Source organism: Larus michahellis, chromosome 5 (genome assembly GCF_964199755.1).
Source record: "Larus michahellis chromosome 5, bLarMic1.1, whole genome shotgun sequence".
NCBI classification, from domain to species: Eukaryota; Metazoa; Chordata; class Aves; order Charadriiformes; family Laridae; genus Larus; species Larus michahellis.
In genome coordinates this window covers 59,359,267-59,379,128 of record NC_133900.1, presented here as the reverse complement: position 1 = coordinate 59,379,128, position 19,862 = coordinate 59,359,267, and the positions used below count along the sequence as shown (strand labels likewise).

The 19,862-nt window shown below is 42.1% G+C and overlaps 2 protein-coding genes across 7 annotated transcripts in view; one reads left to right on the top strand and one right to left on the bottom strand.

Annotated features, from left to right (window-relative positions):
• EVC2 (EvC ciliary complex subunit 2) overlaps positions 1-9,271 on the bottom strand; it is an 81,722-nt gene extending 72,451 nt beyond the window's left edge. For all 4 annotated transcript variants that reach the window (XM_074587579.1, XM_074587581.1, XM_074587580.1 and 1 more), the window contains exons 1-2: positions 8,944-9,271; positions 5,815-5,869 (exon numbers count right to left, since the gene is read on the bottom strand). In XM_074587579.1, coding sequence (XP_074443680.1) covers positions 5,815-5,869; positions 8,944-9,126 — 238 coding nt within the window. In that variant the 5' untranslated portion in view covers positions 9,127-9,271. The remainder of the gene's footprint in view (positions 1-5,814; positions 5,870-8,943) is intronic.
• EVC (EvC ciliary complex subunit 1) overlaps positions 8,934-19,862 on the top strand; it is a 57,053-nt gene continuing 46,124 nt past the window's right edge. For 2 of the 3 annotated variants that reach the window (XR_012587053.1, XM_074587583.1), the window contains exons 1-6: positions 9,192-9,500; positions 12,783-12,893; positions 14,396-14,479; positions 15,009-15,241; positions 16,243-16,327; positions 18,539-18,637. Coding sequence is in view for 2 of the 3 variants with exons in the window: in XM_074587583.1 (XP_074443684.1) it covers positions 9,330-9,500; positions 12,783-12,893; positions 14,396-14,479; positions 15,009-15,241; positions 16,243-16,327; positions 18,539-18,637 (783 nt within the window). In the remaining variant the exon portion in view is untranslated. Of the gene's footprint in view, positions 9,501-12,782; positions 12,894-14,395; positions 14,480-15,008; positions 15,242-16,242; positions 16,328-18,538; positions 18,638-19,862 lie in introns of all 3 variants that reach the window. The other variant, XM_074587584.1, reaches the window with a different exon arrangement.

Below are 19,862 nucleotides of genomic sequence, written 5' to 3'. Positions count from 1 at the left end.
ACCAATCCTATTTTTCGGGTTTTTTGACAGACTACTGGAGATGCGCTTTCCTTTACAGTAAACAGAAACCCTGACTGAAGACATGGTGCTTCTTTGTAGGCTTTGTAAGAGTCAGAAGTCAAAATGGCAAAATGTATGGGCTGGGTTGAACAACTACTACCTCGAAAGTGCTCCTTGTTTAGCTGATCATTTCCTTATGTATTTTGGATGAGGGAGGTCAGCCAACAAGAAAGGGGTAATTGCTTCATAAAATATCTTTTGTTCTTGTGCCCTATGCAGCGCGACATCTCCATCAGCACACCCAACTGCACTTTTCATGTGGCAGCAAATCCTGATACTCCCCTCTGGAGAGTATCAAGTCCACAGTAAACAATTTAATTAACTGATCATGTTCTCTGACTCCGAATAAATCTCTGGATTAATAATTACACAGATGAGTCTGTTTTCAAGTTGTGCTTTGTCATCACTTGCAATCCCAAGATAACATGCCCAGATCCCAGCAGAAGTCTCCAGGCACGTTATTTGGCTGCTATTTGGCTGCTCCATCATCAGTAATTGGAGGCTGGGGATTTTGCAGGTTCTTGACATTATGTTAAGCTGCCTCAGCGTTGATGATGATTACAAAGATACTTCTGCAAATTCACTTGTATCTTCCCAGCAGTCAGTGGAAGGTTTTGCTTTAATAGATTCAATCAGTGTGACACACGTCCATACAACAACATGGGCCACTGCCTTCCTCCAGATTTCTTCTCATCCTTCCTATTAATTTTTAGCAATATAGACTGGTTTATAATACCCTGACTTCCCTTGACAGAAAAGCAGCACTCTTCTATCTCATTATTTTTGTAGTTATCGACTGTCAGTTAAATATTTTTTCCTGATCCACATTATACAGTTTAGTCCTGCTGACCTACAAGAACGTATCTGCTTTTACACATAACTTGCTGCATACTCTTAGCATCAAGACAAAATAATTGTATTTATCAATTCACATGCTGTTGCTTTTCAGATAAGGTCCTAGATGGATTGTAGATGGTTGATGATTTCTTGAAAAGCTGGATGCTGAATATCTGAGAAAGGACAGTACAGGCATCACACATTTTGTGGTTTTCACATCTATTCTAGATTTCTGTTCTGAAATTGCTTTTTTTTAACAAATAGATTCATCCGAGGTTGGAAAAGACTAATACTTGACTCCTGAGGCCTTCCACTAACAAGCATCGAGCTTTCTTTTGGATATCCTGATGCTCAGAAGTGCGAGCACACCATTGTCAGTGTCCCCTCAGAGATGCCTCCTAATTCTGACTCTGACTCTGCCGCCTCCTTGTTCCCCCTACTCTCTTTTCTTTTTACAGCTTCAACCTTTGCCACTTTTCTGGCTGTTTTCAGAAAAGCCATTATCAGAGCTGCATGGTCTTCACTTCCATTAGTTTCTAAACGGAAACTATTCCCACTCCTTTTCGAAAGGGAAACTTTGCAAAGCAGGGGAACGGTTTCAGCTTTACTTACAGTCCAAACAGCCCCCTCTCGGCTGGGCTGGCCAGGCTGCCACCAGGCACTCACCAGGTACAATGCCTCAGGCCAAAACACTTCCCAGCGAGCAAACCAGCAGAGCATGAGGCTTCATCTGGGGCTTTTCTGCAAACATCTCCAAAGATACCAAGCGAAACAGTTCATCAAAGGCAGTAATTTTACTTTCTTTTGAGATGTGAGACAATATCACCATCTTCAAGAGGAAATTTTCTTTGCTTTGTTTTCCTTAATGACACAAAATAAACAGTCCACATTTTTACAATGTATTATCAAGTTGTTAAATATTTTATCTAACTTTTAATTAGCATGTTACTAAAACATTTTCCCATGATTTAATCCTCCATAAAGCCAATATAAACAGATATGCCAGAACCCTGTCTTAAACGGCGTATTCCTAGCTAATTACCAGTGCTGCTAGGTCGGCTTTGTATTGAATTACAAAATGAAAACATGAAAATAAATATTAATATAGGTGAAACTGCTGGAAGATTGGTGTAATGTTTTACCACTCATATTACTATAGCATTCACTCAGTCCCACATATATGCAGTGCGATGAAATGACAAATGCTCCGTTGATCAGAACAGTCTCTGCTATTTAATGCTGTTCAGTTTTCTTTGCTATGGTCCCCAGGTAGGTCCCCATTTCCTGCTCTTGAGTTTATGCACTATTGCTTTGGGTGGTGACCTTTTGCTCCTTTGGACCTCCAGCAGCCACACTCAAGGCACAGGCAATAAACTTAGGCAGGAGAGCTCCCGACTCACAGCTCTCACCGCGTTTGCTTGCTGCTCAGGGTGCGCAAATACAGAGAGGATCCGACCTGGTACAACATTTTGGCATCACACCTACCAACACCTACCATGTGAAGACTATGGCAACAGTGGGTCTGTGTTCGTAAGGGCTGGGAGTAGAAGGACAGGTATCTAAGAAAAGAAACTGTCCTCTGTTTGTGTTCAGCATACTGTCTTTTACTAAGAAATTAGTTTTGTGTAATGACAGAGACCTTCAGTGCTAAAGCACAAGTCTTCATAGAATTATAGAATGGTTTGGGTTGGAAGCAACCTTAAAGACCATCTAGTTCCAAGAAGCGACCTTAAAGATCATCTAGTTCCAACGCCCCTGCCATGGGCAGAGACACCTCCCACTAGACCAGGCTGCTCAAAACCCCATCCAACTTGGCCTTGAACACCTCCAGGGATGGGGCATCCACAACTTCTCTGGGCAACCTGTTCCAGTGTCTCACCACCCTCACAGTAAAGAATTTCATCCTAATATCTAATCTAAATCTCCCCCCCTTTCAGTTTGAAACTGTTACCCCTTGTCCTATCACTACACTCCCTCAAAAAGAATCCCTCCCCATCTCTCCTGTAGGCCCCTTCACCACTGGAGTAAATGGGCTGAGTCCTGAATGTTTTAGTGGCACAGATGGACCACCATTAAAAGGGCAAGTACAACACTACAGTGCTTTATTTGTTCTTCATACAAGTTAGCATGACGATTATTCTTGTCCACGTCAACTAAATAGGATGATACAAAATTAAAACAGTGCTGCAATAGGTTTGCAGCAAAGACTCCAGTATGTCCTTAAGACTCCTGTACCTTTACAACACATCCTAACCTGCCAAATTACAGCAGGAAAGTGAAGACTCTGACAAGTTTGTGAAATGTCGCGTTCAGAATTAAAAATCACCTGACACTGAGAGGAAAAAACGCAATTTATCAGCAAAGCCTAGAACAAGCTTGCTCTATTTCAGTGGGGAAGAAAAGAGTTAAACATACTTGCTTACATATTTTTGTTATTGTTCTGACTTATTCCCTGTCCTGAAAACCATCCAGGATACAAGATCCAATTTGAAGCCCTTTCAATTACACACAACAATGAACAGGCAAAGGTAGTAATTTACTGTATTTCAATTTTGAATGTTGCCATTAGCTTTTCTTGCTACAAAGTCAAAGAAACTATGGGCATCAACAAGACAAAACAAATCTACTTTCCAGGCTTGTTTTGAGTAAGTCAGAGCAGACTTGAACATAAGTCTCCAAAATCCATTGTGTTCCCCAACCACAGGGCTATTCCGGGATTGCTTGTTTCTCATCTGATCCAGAAACAACTTGAAAAAGCTTTCAACAGAAACCCTGAGATCAGTGTGTTGCCACAAACTGTTTCACTTCAGCACACTGCCATTTTCCATGACAAAGGTTTTATGCAGAAGTTTCCATCTCGCTACTTTCACTGAGAACTTCTTCAGTTAGAAATAAAAAATCTAGGACCGTGATTAACCAAGCCACTAAAAACTTAGCTTTAATTATGTTAAAAAATCATGTTTATTACAATGGGACAATTCTCAGTTATAAAATCAAGCATACAATTCAGTGCCTGTAGCAGCCCCTCATTTAACACGTATATTTACCTCCTAACAAAATGGCAGTTTCATAGAATCACTTAGGTCGGAAAAGATCCTCAAGATCATCAAGTCCAATCAGTAACCTAACACTGCCAAGTTCACCACAAAACCATGTCCCTGAGCACAGTGTCTACAAGTCTTTTAAATACCTCCAGGGATGGTGACTCAACCACTTCCCTGGGCAGCCTGTTCCAATGCTTGATAACCCTTTCAGTGAAGAAGTTATTCCTAATATCCATTCTAAACCTCCCTTGGTGCAACTTGAGGCTCTTTCCTCTTGTCCTATCACTTGTTACTTGGGAGAAGAGACCAACACCCACCTCGCTACAACCTCCTTTCAGGTAGTTGTAGAGAGCGATAAGGTCTCCCCTCAGCCTTTTCTCCAGGCTAAACAATCCCAGTTCCCTCAGACGCTCCTCAGAAGACTTGTTCTCTAGACCTCTCACCAGCTTCGTTGTTCTTCTCTGGACACGCTCCAGCACCTCAACGTCTTTCTTGTTGTGAGGGGCCCAAAACTGAACATGGTATTCGAGGTGTGGCCTCACCAGTGCTGAGTTCAAAGGGACGATCCCTTCCCAAGTCCTCCTGGCCACACTATTTTCAACCACTAACAAAAAGATATTGCTTGTCAAAATCCTCCTATCACCCCACTTTTTCTTTAGTGCCAGAAGCTTCTTCTGAGCTAAAGAATTGAATGCATTTCCTCTCTCAGTGGATGGTACATTAATAATTTGCAACCCATCAGAAAGCAAGATGCGAGTAGCAAAGATGACATTGAATAAATACAGGGAAAAAACAAGGAAGCTCAGCAAATCTGAATTATTTGCTTTCGTATTTAAATTAATAAACTCATTTGTGAATTAGCCATGGCACAGGGCAAAGAAATTAGAGGCATCTCACTAGATGACTGCTTCAGAGCGTGTAATTTCTTGGCAAATCCATGTTATGAAATCATCTCTTAGGGGAATCACAGCCATGGCGGGGGGGCAGTGCCTATTTCAGACACTGCATTGCCCCCATTAATGTGCTGTATGAGGATGTCATAACCTTTCAGGATACTCATCTCCACTACACTTGGGTGAGGTAGCACTCTATTTATTATACACACATAAAGAAAATAAAGACTAGAGACTCGGAAACTAAGCGATTTGTTCAAATGTACACAAAGAGCCTGTGGTAGTCAGCCCTAAGATGCAGCTCCTCCAAGCCGTAAGGGACTTCTCTAAGTATAGGGGTACCCTATTTTGATCAGATTAGGCAACTATCACTGGAGATGCCCGGTGTATCTGAGATCAGTGACAAGTATACTTGATACTGGCTGTAAACAGTATAAGCATCACAGCAGCACTTCCAGACCCCCTATGTGTATGAGTTCTTAACAACATGGTCCGGGACAAAATATATTAGCTATTGTAATTACATTGTAATCATTGAAAATAACCTCCAGAGTAGGTTTTGCAACAGTGTTAGTAAATGCATTGAGAATAAGTTAGCTTCTGAAAAGGAACAAGGTCTTGATCAGCTTTAAGTAATATGGGTTTTCCACAACACTGGGAATGCTGGGTATCAGAGGATGCTCCCCTACGTCATTGTGTTTAATGAGGAAAAAGGGCTCCTCCTGAAAATGACTCAGAGCAGGGTATGAACTAAGGTCTTCTCACAGTGGCTCCACTCTAGATGAGCTGTTTAGGGAGCCTAGAGCACCCTATTCCTAACTTCTGAGCAAACACCCCCCTGTGGCCCAGGATCAGGAGTCCCACTGATGACAGTGGGCCACCAGGGCACAGCTCCAGTCCCCTGCCCACCTTCACACCCGTGCCCTGGGAGTCCTGGGACACCCCCCAGCGCTGAAAAGAGAGAGAAAACAGTAACATACCTGTCATTCCCAGACATCCCATCTCTTTTTGAAGCCAGAGGTTATCTTCAGTAACCTGAAGTTAACACAGAAAAGAGCAATTATAAAAAAAGAACTGTTTTCATAAATGTCCAATATTGAACTCTTACTCTGAATTTATGCTTTACAATTAGACAGAACACTGTTCCACAAAGCCTCGAATTTCAGAATTAACTACCAGGAGAGACACAACACAGCTCTAGAGGTCTCCCACAGCTTGTCACGCAGTGTGAGGCTCTGCTGTCTCCCAGTATGGCTACGCACACTTGGGGCTCAAGCTGTACTTACACTTCATATTACCAGGCTGAGGCTCTGCACAACAGTGGAGCAGAAGGGTTTCCTTTTAATTTCTTATAAAATAATCTTTCTTTGCCATTTTCAAAGACAGGTTTGAGGACACAGGAAAATACGATCATGAGGAGTCAGCAGGAATGTGTCCATATTAGATGATCAAATCTACTGACATTACGCTCATTTTTCCTTCAGAGGAAAATGACATGGAGCCTTCCAAAAGGACCACAGGATAAAAACTGCTGCTTACGAGGCAATCTGTGACAGCCTCCCACCTGTGCCCAGACCACAGAGATAGCTACAGAAATCACAGCTCTAAAACGTCAGTAAAAGAAAACAGTATTTTTAAGGATTGTTAATGCCCAGTGTTTTGATCAAGATGTAGTAGTCATACAAGCAAGTTTTCATTTAATAAAAATGCTTCCTTGCAGGAGATAATACAGAGTTAGGAATGTTGGCTGATTAACAGCGATCTTCTAAGTCTGCTGAGTGACATGACCCACGCTTGCTGTTTCTGTTTGCTCCCAAGCACTGCATGTGAGTAATGTTAAGTACTGACTTATGTCAACACCACTGTTGTTACAGTACAGCAAGTTAGGGGCAATTTTCTTCTTTGCTTGCTCAAGGATGCCGTCACTTTGATTATTGCTAGAGCTGTAACTTTAGTTAACCTTGTGTGAAAATAATTCTCACTTCAGACAGGGCACTTTCCCTCAAAATAACAGAAAAAACAAGACGTCTGGCAAATTGGGTGCACCAGGAGACCAGGGTTTTAAGTGGATGCTGCTCTGGAAAACAGTATATGAGGGACTGGAGGCAACTCTTGTGGAAGTGAAAGAACAGAGAAATGAACACAGGTGGGAACATGCAGCACACTGAGCAGCCCTGGGATGTTGCTCTGGGAGATCCCAGGGCCTGAGCTCTTCACCAGAGCTATTTGCAAATACCTTGTTGTACAGCTCTCCCTGCACTCCAGAATTCTCGTACACAAACTCAGTTACGCCAAAGTTCTCTAACGGCATTATTAGTTTTTTGTTATTGGTTAAACAACCTATATGACGCTGAATTTTGAGTAGCCGATCATCTCAAGAAGACAAAAATGTAAGAACAAGAAACTCCAGTGTCAAACTTAAACAAAAAATTGCCTGATGGATACATATATACAGATATGTATTTCCATATATGCATATGTATATGCAGCAATAGACATGACATGTTAAAAGGGAATTAACCTTTCCCAGATATTTCTAGAGCAGTCCAGAGCCTTATCTGCATTAAGGAAATGTGTACCAGTACACTAAATGGATGTAATAACACCAGAGTAAAACACCAATGACAATATAAAACAGCATTCATAGAATGGTTTGGCTTGGAAAAGGCCTTAAAGATCATCTAGTTCCAACCCCCCTGCCATGGGCAGGGACACCTCCCACTAGACCAGGCTGCTCAGAGCCCCATCCAGCCTGGCCTTGAATGTTTTCAGGGATGGGGCACCCACAACCTCTCTGGACAGCCTGTTCCAGTGTCTCACCACCCTCAGAGTAAAGAATTTCTTCTAATATCTAATCTAAATCTACCCTCGTTCAATGGTCTATTACGTTACATGTTGAAATAAATCTTGTTTATAAATACAAATCCCAAATATTACTCTTACACATTATATCAGCATATATATGAATGTGAATGTTAAACGTCAACTCTTCCTTTGTAAATGAGCCTGCAACAAAAGTAGACAGCGTTCTAAGCATGCAGAAAGGCATGCAGAAAATGTGGCTTGCTAGCTAACAAGCTTTATTTTCTACTTCCTAGGAAATCAGTGTACAAATGGCTCCTGATTTCCACAAACTCCAGGCATTCATTCATCTGTGGTTTTACAACAGCTCATGCACAAAAATCTACAGTGTTTGTACATCCATGTATCCATGTGCATCAACTACAAATGATATTACATCACTCCTTGTTTTTTCTTCTGCCTTATCTGACACTCAGCTCTCAGCAGTCTGCACTGGAAAATATAGTCTGGATATTCGGCACAACTCTTCCACGCTGCTGCAGAGTGCATCCATAATACCAGAGGGCATCGTGAGGGGCTCCACATCGGCAAATAGTGCCAATTCTATAGGCCAGCACTCGCACCATGCTTCCAAAGTAATTATTTTAATGCAGTAATATTGCCAGCAGACATTTTCCCAAGTTTTATATTAATTTATTTATCTGGTGGAAAAATTAGGTGGTTGGTTTTGGTGTTTGTTTTTTTTCCTTTCATTTTCCTGCAATACTGTTTCCTGATCATCAGTCTTTTTGCAATCTCACCGCAAACCATCGTTCATGCCACCCTCCATTGCCCACCGCACACAGCCAGGTGCTCTCCGCATGGGCAAAAGAAAATGATGCTGACGCATTCTGAGGCAGATTGGCATATATATACCCAGATAAGGGGAAAGAACGAAAAACAGAAGCCGTATATCCTAAGCTGCCGGTGGCACTGCTAACCGGGCTGTGCCCAGGTGGGCTGACCCCAGAGGGCAAGGGTGCTGTGACCAGGTAAAAAACCCCCAGTGCCTCTGCTCAGGAAGAAGAGGGAAGCGGAGCCATGGTGGGCATGTGGCCCGCTGCATGGGCCCCACCACACCGACCCGTTGGCAGCTATTCGGGCCGCCGCCCCCAGCCCAAGAGCCGGGGAGCCGCCGCAGCCCCGCCAGGCCCCCACTCCTCCCCCAAACCCCAGACGGGGCCTCTCCTTCGCCCGCCATCAGCCGCCCCGGGCCCACGGACCCGCCCCGCCGAGGGACGGACCCGCCACCCCCGCAGCGCCCTTACCCCAGCCGCCGTCTGACCGCCGGGCTCCCGGGGCGGTCCCGCCGCCCCGGCCCCCTCAGCGGGGCTCGGCGGCGAGCGGCCCCAGCCCCGGGCGCGCCAGGCGGCTGCTCCGAGGGGCTGAGGGGGCGCGGAGGGCCCGCCGGGGAGCAGCGCCAGCAGCAGGCCGGCCAGCAGCCGCCGCATGGCGGCGGAAGGCCCCTCCGCGGGCGCGTAGGGCGCCGCGGTGGCTTTCCAGGCGTTGCCCCCGAGCCAGGCCGAGCCTCAGCCGCCGCATCCATCCGCCATCGGTCTCCTCCCACCGCGGCGAGGGCGGGGGGCGGAGGGGCCCCGAGCAGCGGGACCTCCCCTCCCCTCTCCTCTCCGCGCCACGGGCCGGGACGAGCCCGATGGCGGCGGCCGGGGTCTGCCTGCGGGCGGTGGGGCTGCAGTTCTGGGCTCCCTCGCTGCAGGCGCTGCCCGCCTTGCTGGCCCCCGCCGTCCTGCTGGGGCTGCTGCTGGGTGCCGCCGCCGCCGCCCTGCTCTGCCGCTGCGCGCTCGGGCCGCGCCGGCGGAGAGAGGTACGCGGGGCCGGGGGCAGGCAGGTGGCTGGCCTTCTCCGCCGTGGGGAGGCTGGGGGTCACCGGCGTGGAGGAGTCGGGAGTGGGTTATGAGGGGCGGAGGGCCCAGGGGGTGCCGCCGGCTCGGCCCGGCGTTGCCTGAGCTGCTCCCGGAGCCCCGGGCCGGCCCCGGGGGCGTCGGGCGAGCGGCGCGGCCGGCGGTGAGCTTCTCTCTGCGGGCTTGGGGCCAGCCCGGTGGTAGGTGGGCAGCCCCGTAATGCCCGGCTCACCTCTGTTGGAAAAGGTTTTACTATTTCCTTAATTTAAAAATTCGCTGAAACAAACGGGGTGACTCAGAAGAGAGGCCGGTTTAAGTGTTTATGCGTTGTGAATATTGCGCTGCTGGCCTTTGTCTTTAGCACAGGTGACTGGTAGTCATCACTTCTTGTGCCTGGGGGATAATGGAAGATGTAGCCGGCTTGCAGAAACTTCGTGAGATAACTGAAAATAAACACTTATTTCCTAAACCAGTAAGAACAATCCGACTCCCAAAGCGTTTTAGAAACTTTGTTTCAAAGTTTGTAAGCACAAGCAGAATGTTAGTACTAACCCACAGCAGTAACTCTGCACTGGCGGTACACATGTACATTCCCGAGAAATAAAGGAAGCAGAACACATCTGACAGTTTGCTTGATGCAAACGTAACAGGGTTTTCTAAAGCGTGTGATTTTCTTAATAACATACCCACCTTGCTGTTTTAAGGACTGCAGTGGATTGTTCATATGTCCTTATTACATAAAGTGATTGTTTGAATTTGAGGATTGCAGAAGTAGCACATGCCCGCAGAACTGCTACCGGGCAGATATATTTTCTGAGAATTGTTATTGACTTCTGCTTCTTTCCTCTGTTGCATTTAGTCCCAGGTTGTGCTGGATTGACTGGGTATAGGAGTGGTTGGCGCTGGCGCAGCTGGGAAATTCAGAGCCCTGCAGAGCGTGCTGCCAGCCTGCAGTGGGGGGTCTGGTTTGGCTTGGTTTTTAACCACACCTTTTTTCAGCTATAACAGCTCTGCTGCGTGTACATATCTGCTAGTGTTGGTCGTCATTAAACATGACATAAGAGAAAAATTCTCCTGCTCCCAACTGCTTTTAAGTAGAAGGTTTGAAACTCTGTTTGAAATCGTGCTTTAGCCTAATAATGGAGGCACTTCAAATGCTGGATCAATGCATCCTGTGCAAGTGCAAGCCTCTCTGATTCAATTGCTCATTTTCCCTGCCTTAATAGGTGGTATCTTTATTGTACTGACACTACCAACTCAAATATAGCCATGTACAATTTTATCCTTTATGTCAGTTATGTGAATAGGAAATAGAAGCTGTCAGTTCTCTCTGGCCCAGATCTTCAGATGCATTTAGGTGCTTAAATGTCATTAAGATCAATGCTGCTGTTGTAGAAGAGTCGTGTATTTTGAAAGGAAAATAAACTGCCTGCTGGCACATACAGAGCACATTGCAGGGTGGGCAGGGTGTATCCTATGGGTCTGATTTCCCAAATCAAACAGGGCTACCTTAGGCTGTCTGTGCCTGTTCCTTCTTCGTGCTGCCTGCCCCACAGATGCTCTGGGGCAAGCTTGTCGTGTGTGTAGCTGGTACTGAACTGCATGTATTACAGCCTTCTGTATCCAACATAAAAGCAGGGACACTTTACTGAAGTGTGCTATGTTCCTTCCCAAGCAGCTGAGTTATCCTGCAATGGGAGGCAGGGCAAGTACCTGGAGTCTGAAGCAGCTGTAAGCCCCCGGCATTTGTTACTCAGCCCCAATTAATCACTTTCTGTAGATCTCAGCCTGAATCTGTTGGACTTGGATGCATTCAGTTTAGTGCCTTATTGATGATCTGTGCATAGGACGCACTGGGATAGTTTTAAGAAGAAACATTTACCATGGCAACTTCAGCCCATGTAGTGTACTGTAATACATTTCTATTGATAATATACTCCTGTTAGAGTACAGCGTTGCCTGGAGTCTCTTGTGGGCCTTTGTGTTGGAGCTTGTCTCATTATAGTATTCTGGTAGATTAGCTTGATGAAGTGTTGCAGTAATTACAGTTAGACTTAGTTTTATTCAACTTCTTAATGCTCTAAAGGGGAGCTCAGTAGCACTTCAGTTGCAAAAATAACAAAGGACAATAACAAATGGAGATTGTTTTTGAGATTAGAAATGTTAGCAGGAAAGAAACGAATCCTGGAAAAATTAAAATACTTTTAAAATTATAGTGATGGAGGTATAAAGGAGTGAAAATGAATACTGGATGACTATGAACATTTGTAGAAACAAGTCGAGAAAAGCAAATTCTTATTTCGGCTATGGTGTGAGGTACAGTGGTGAACTCAACGTGGCTACTTCCACAAGTCCCCATCATTCAACCTGAATTTTGTGAACTTCTGGTTTGGGACAAATAAGTGACAAGATTGCTGAGGAAGACTGGTAGCTGCTCCTTTGTCATAAGTAGATTTTTAGGAACCAGCATCTGCAGTTCACTACATCTTAAAGGCTAACCCAAGAATAGGGTCTGTGTTATTGAGCATCTAAGTTCCAGAGAGGTGACAGAGGCAAGTCATAAGGAATGAAATGTATTCAAAGGCTGGGCAGCTCTCTGTATTCTGAGAAAATGCACTAGTTTATGTACTAAGTGGCCAAATAATTCAAGGAGGGTCTTTCCATAAGACAGTTACATGCATAGTGGCTGCAGCCATATATTAGACTGCATCAGAAAGCAGTCAGTGAATTGAAAACCTGGAAAATAATTTAAAAAGTAGTTGAGGTAAGGTGGCTGCCATCTTCACCAAAAAACTCCTTGCAATGCCATGTTTGGATGCATTGACCAACATTAGTATTATTTTTTGGTCTACCTAGTGCTCAGGGAGGAGCGTGTACAGCAGGAGGTTTTGTTCCCACACTGTCTGTGTCCATACCAGTGGCTCTGTGTGTTTCTCATGGAAGTAAAGGCCAATGATACGGGCTGCTTTTGGGGAAGGATGATGGTGAATGTTTTCTGATGGTTATTTCTTCCTGACAGGAACTTTCCCACACATAAAACTTCATTTAGGAAGTTTTTCTCATAGCAGGGGAGCAAAAATACTCTGTGTTTTCTTTTTTTCCAAATTTTTCCAAAATTTCCAACTAATACTGAAATAATTTTTGGCATGGAAGCATGAATGTATCCAGGCTGCTGTCAAAGATGTTTCCAGTGAATCTGCATGATCTCAGTGTTATATTTTATCTGTTTTCTCTTGGAATTTCAGAAGGACGATTCCCAGAGACTTCTGGAAAGCTTCAACTCTGATGAAAAAGAGCACACAGTCATGAAAAGTAAAGCAGAACCCTATGCATCAAAAGAGGAAATGGTGCTGGAGGTAAAGCTCTGCTCTTGGTAGTGGATGTCCGTCTTGCTGCATGTAGCAAAACATTGTATATTTCTCAAACACGTTAACTCATTTATAATACATTAAGAAGTAACCTTGTTATTTGAGGAGACTTTCTCACACCTATTTGTCTAACTACTGAAGTGTTTTTTTTTCCTATTCATTTGTTCCAATTCCCAGCATCTTTTGCTGTTACTAGCATCAAATTGACAGTTCATGAAGAAGCATAGATGGAAAAGGCTTTTAGTTAAGTTAGAATACTTCAGAAAACCAGGTATTTTCATTCTGAGACCTTACATATTGCAATAATACCGTAATTACAGTATTAATAATAACTGTGTATTACTCATGCCTGCTGAGAAGCAAGATGTGTTATTTCTAGCACACTGCGATACGGCTTTACGGCTTCGGCCTGGAGCTGCTCGACCTCCAGCCATTGCAGAGCGATGGATCTGTCGGCTTCTGTCCCTCAATATGTACCGCAGCAGTGGGACTGCTTAGTATGAGCAAGTGTTTTCCATGCTGACCCCATGCTTTTAACTTTATCAGTAAATCCAAAAATGACTTCTGGAAATAAATGAAATAGAGATGAAAAGGTGCAATGATAAAAGAGTCATGAATGACGTAGTTTGCTCTTCTCTTTCCATTTCTATTTTTAGACTCTATTAGAGCTTTGATATTTCCCATAAAAATCTATATAAAGAAAATTGTGTTTTGACAAATCAGATTCTTTCATTTCATATGATAAAACCAAAAAAGTTAGAATAGGAATTCTCCCAAAGCTTGGATGTAAACATTCTATCTGTTGCTTATAGCCAACCTTTTATTAAGCCATACATAACCTCACAAAACAAAGCTGATTATCCCATTGTTCCAGTGCATAAAGCAGTGGCTAGGAAAGAGGAGGAGCAGAAAGTCAGATTACGTGATATAGCAGATTGTATGAAAAGAATGCATTATCTATAAAAAGTTCTTTGGAAGAACATTGGTATTTTCTCTAGATTATAGGTAAGGGTTGTACTATAAAAGTTCTTCCTGGAAAAAATGATGACTGGCTTTGTTTGATCTATTGTTTCTTTATTTAAATTGAAAGTCAGAATTTGTAGCCATGATGATATCTGTGCAGCTTATTTGTTAGCAGTTTCTATTATTAAGATAATTTCAGTCTCTCATGTGAAATCTTTAGTTGCTGCTAAAGAGCGGGGGAGGACCAAAATGAAAATAGCTTGTGAATACCAGCTATTGCCTGTTTTCCCTTGCAGGAGTAAAAACATTTTGGAGCAGTGGTAACGAGAGAGTTCTCTTTCTGGGTTTCATACTCTGAATGAGTCTTATGAGAAGACTTCTTGCGTGAAAGCAGAAACAGCCACTAAAAGTTAGTTATTGATAGGAATTTCTAAGTTGTGTAACCAAAAGGGGCATGCAATACTTACAGTGAACAACCGTCAGGTCTTCTGCTATTCCCAAATGGTTTTCTGTTCTTTTCCATACAGGAAAGTGAGTCTCCTTTGAACAGTAACATCACGGCATTTGCATTAAAGGCAAAAGTGATCTATCCCATCAATCAGAAGTTTAGGGTAAGGTTTTAGATTCTACTTGTAAAAATCAATGACAATCATTCTGTGTTAGAGTAAATTGCAGAGTCAAGTAATGGAAGAAAACTTACTGCCAATCTGCTTAGTAGGGATCTTTGTTTATAGTCCATTGACTCGGGGCTCATTCTGTAAGGCATCAGCTGCTTTCAGCTCCCCCTGAAACCTGCATTGCTTTACGTGGTGTCCAGTCAATATTCACTCTAGTCAAGAGACCTTTTCTTCCCATTAACATTAATGGAAGTTGGGTCTGTACAAGGAGACATAAGAAAAACTGCACAAGGATCTGCCCGTCCATAAGAAAATATACACCGCGCAAATAACTACAACAGAAGACTGCTTTTCTGGGCAATGCAGAAATCTGTCAGTATGATGAATCTTGATTTATGTGGAAACACTTTTGCTCTGTATATTGTTTAATTTTTTGCTTGAAAGCAAACACTGGGAATTGATGAGATGTTTATCTCCTTATTGTGTTGTATTAATTGACCTTGTAAATTTTCTTTGACTCTAGCCTTTGGCAGATGGCTCATCCAATCCATCTTTGCATGAGAATCCAAAGCAGGCGGTTCTGCCTAATCAGGTCATGGAGACATCTACATCAGGCAGCCTGGGTTCCCTTAGCCAGGGAGACAAAGAGGACTGCAGTTCCTCCACAACAATACATTCCACAACAAGCGATGACAGGTTTCAGGCTCGAGCCTTCCTCAAGGTGACCAGCTTCCCTGAAGTGCTAACATGTGACAGGTAAGCAGTAAGCCTGCCCTCCCGTTTGGTCATTTCCGGCCATGCCCCAGTGCTTTTCAGGACAATCATGAAAGGTCTGGTGTAAACCAAAGGCTGAGCTTGAATACATACGTTCACCACATAAAGACAGGAGTATCTGCTTATAACCCTAAAAAGTGGTTGGGGAGACTGAAGAAATGCATCATGTTGTATATTGAAAGCCAGTTTGTTCTTTATGTGATTCTGGGAATCACAACTTCGGCAAAAGCAGTCTCGTAAAAGGTGTATCACTGTTATGATACAGAGATCCCCAACGTTACAATATGTTTTGGCTTGTATGCTCAGTTCACACGTATAGTTGTGTGCTCAGTGGGGATGGAGTCCTCTGTACCGTACAATGTCAAGTCACACAACATGTTGTGAGAACAAGAAGTGGCAGCAGTCTTCTCTCCGTTTTACTGGGAACTACTAATTTCATACTGTGGGAAAACTGTTCCTTTCTCCAAGACTCTGGTGATGACCAGGTAGAACTGATCGAAATGGTTTTATAAGCTCTGATTTTATTTCAGCTGCACAATGGCGAAATACGCCTAGGTGGATACGTAGATGTGTGTATTCTCATTAGGAAGAATAAAGAAAATCATATTTGTGTCAGTAAGGGGACTGGGGAGCGTAGTAGCGATGAAGAATATTTTCAAAATGCCCACTCTTAGTATAGCTGGTTTAATTTAAAGCTTTGTTTTCCTTTTGTTGTAGCCACTCGTGCCTATATTTACCTTGCCTTTTTTTAAAGGGAGCTGCAACTCCAACTTGGTTAAAGCACTATTTTGTTTTGCTTACTTTTATATAGAGATATTTTATCTGAAAGAGAAAGCAACATAGAAATGAAGTGACTTGAATGCTGTTCTAGGGGCAATGCTTTTAGGAGAATTTAGTGATTAAATGAGACTATTATATGGTGTTGCTCTTGTATGTGACCTTCATTTAGATTGATACTAACACATTTTAAATCTTTGTTTTAGTTTTGATGTTAAGCTCTGCCTTTGCAGTCTTATTTTAAAAGATCTCATGCTTCTTGATACTGAACTCAGAAACGAAAAACATGTGGTAGGTACTCGTGTCTCATTTATAGCTATTTCTTTTGACCATCTTTGTCAAATATCAGTTTAGGAAATAACACAAACTGCTGACTAGCTGGGAAGTAGTGTAGCAGAGTTGCATCTCTACAGTGTTCTCTTTATTCCTTTCATTCTGTTCTGCGTATATATCTGAGCTTCTCAAAGGAGTAAAATGTAATGAAATATATTGGGCTGTGAAATACAGGAGGTCAGACTGGATAATATAAAAAATTCATTTTAAACTTTACTTCAGAGAATAACATACAGAACTTGAGGGTCATAAAAATAATTAAAAACAATTAATAGGTGAGTTTATGTTTTAAGGACAATGCTTGCACATTGCAACTCCAAAGACTCCAAGCCCTTTGAATAAAACTGAAAATTCAGTTCAACTGAATCAGTACCATTGTCATATGTACAATAGTCCTGATTTTGTATGACAGAGGAATTAAGGTATCCTTTTAAACTGTAAATACCTGACTACATGAAGTCACAGTGTCCAGAGCTGACAGGGGAAAAAAAACCAAAACAAAAATGGATATATACAGTTGTTTATGCTGACTAGTTATGATCAAGTACAGAATCATTACCATTATTGAGTTTTAGCTCAGTTAATATAGAACTGGACATAAAATATAGTGTTTTCTCCTCCCCTTCTTTCCCAGCCTCTGTTTAAACAGATTGGTAATTTCTGATAGAATTTGTTAAATGCAGTGAGAATATTTCTGTTCTGGGATTTTCTGAACAAATTTCTACACAATCCAAAAGAGGAAGCATGAAAGTAAACCTGGAAAGCAGCTTTTTTTCTGATGGGATTTATTCCCATCTAAATAGGTGAGGAAGGGAAGTTGACATCAGATTCCAGAAGGAAATTTAGCTTCACTGGAGAAGGTTGAACTCGATCTCAAAATTAATCATCCATTTGTAAATGAAGATAAGTTAATAACATGGTGATGTAATCACAGAAACACTGAGAAAATGAGCATTTAATGTACTTTGTGGCGCACCAGAAATTACCACAAAAGGCAGATGACTTTAACCTTTAGCTGAAGCGTTGAATAGCTGTGTATTTTCACTAGCAGGGGAAATTTTGGTTTAGAGAATGCTTTCTTCCTTTTCCAGTCTGCTTTCTCTCATTTCAGAGTCAGTCTTTCTTAGCATCAGGCCTATGGAAAGGAAACATATCCTCCTTCTCAGTGTTTTCCTGAATTTGTTCTCCCTTTTTACAGTGTGTGGTATCTTGGTGTTGTGTGTTCAAAACTTGTTGAATTCTGTCCAAAACATTAGCAAGTGAGATTCAAAACATGGCTGCGTTACTATTCTCTCTTCTACTCAGCTCTAATGATAACATACTTTCTAGATTGCTCAGCTGAAATGTTGGCTTCGATAACTGTTTGTACATGTAAATATGGTTTTATTTATGTTTTTACATGTTTAAGGTGGGCAATTTCTGCATCATCTGTTTTCAGGTACATGAGTAACAGGCAGGTGGCTGTTAAATTTCACATATCTTTATCTTCATGTTGAAAATGCTGCAGCATTAATAACTTCAGTTAGTAATGAAGTGAATTGTCTTTACACTGACACTGTAAGTGAGGTGAGAGACGAGGTTAAGCAAAAATTATCCGAGTGTTCAAAACCATCTTTTTGAAGACAGTAGTATTACAATCTTTTTTCTTTCTTTTTTTTTAAAAAAGCACACAACTGGAAAATAGGTATATTCTTGGTAAGAGAAGGTACGTAGAACTTGAGAAGGTTACTTTTGGGTTGTATATAAAAGTGTTTGATACTTCATTTGGCCAGCTACAGTTGAAATCATAGTAATGAATATTTTAGTATCTTTCAGTTTAGGAGTTAATCATTAAACTTTAGAAAAGTGGGCTTTATATTTTTAAATGATCTGCATTTTCTCCAGTAAAGGACACTTTCAAATTTGTCATTCTGGTTATTAGGATATATGGGATTATGCCCTTGTCCTTGTCAGAATGTAACACCATCTTCTAGTGTCTTACTGAAGCCAAAGCCAAAGAATTTTTCACGATGGAAGTACTGCAGAACTTCTGATGATGTTTCTGTTATTTTGCTTATGATTTACTATAGTTTCACTGATCGATTTAAATGAACAGAAGTTATCACAAAGATGTCCTTACGGTGTTGAACAGGCACTTACCCTGGATTTCATTTCCTTCCTTTTAAACAGATGTTTATTCAGGTTCTCAAAATACGCTTCACAGACTTATATCATAAAAAGAAGATTACTGATGATTTGTTGAAGAAGATCCTTTTAATTCAGGAAAATGTAAGTGTTTTTGTTGGTTAATATTTAAGACCACAGAAAATAAGAGTTCATTTTAAACAGCAATGTCATTCGTAGACTATTTCAGAAGAAATGCAAAGAAACACCCTTGTTAGTTGATTCTCTCCATTACCTTCTATGCATTTCCTCTTTGTTGTTGTATGAGGTGATCAGGAGAGTGACGTGTCTAATCTGTTAAGAATACAAGTATTTTGTAGTTGAATCCATTCAAGCAAACAGAATGTTGTGAATCTTACACACTCAGATTTTAAAACTTCTAATTATCAGGCCTTTGTCTGGTCCCATGTATCGTTACTGATAATAAAATAGCAAGAAATAAAGTACCAGAAGGAAACTGAAGGCTTTTTTTGTCAAGAGGAAATATACTTATTTTCCTCTTTATCCTTTTATCTTTCGTATACTTGTATCAAAATCCATTTTCCACTTCTGAACTAGATGACATACATTGACAGTCAATGTGCATTTCAGGTGGAGTCACAATACTATTCTTGATTATTTGAAGGAAAAAAAGCTTTACAAAACTGAATAAAATAGGGCATCTACTGATTCTGCTTTCTATTTTCCAAATTAGAGTTATAGAAAAGATCTCCAGGGCTGGCTCTCAACCCAGACATCTGGTCCAGCCTTCTGTAGGAAGCCGGGAATAACATAACGCTATCCAGTGCCCTTCCAAGCCATGTCTTGGATAGCTGCACTGAAGGAGACTCCCCCATTTCTCTGGGCAGCCTAGTCCAGTATTTAATTCTTCTCATAGTAATGATTTTATTATTTTTTTTCTTACATACAGATGGAATTTCACATTTAGGCATTAAAGTCTTATCAGCTTTCTGGCTCTAGTTGTTGAGATTAATTTTGTTTGTGCAGTTTCACAATCTGTGAACGAGTATCAGGAATCTCTGTAGTTGTACCTAATCATTTATTTCAGAATGGATTTTACCTTAAAACGACTCCTCTGCCTTAAATCCTCGGGTTTAGTATTAAAGTTGATTGTATTTACTAAATGAAAAGTGAGATTTGGTGTGCAGATCCCCTTTTCTGATGGAGTTCTACTAATGACTTCAAAGTGTCAACAGAGGTAATATAGATTAGACATGTTTCCCAGTATAGCCTCACTCTCAAAGAGCCTTCTCGGCATCAGAGTCTTCATGCACCTAACTGAGCTGCTGTAAGACTAAATCTTGTTTATTAGATGCAGTAATTGCTGGTG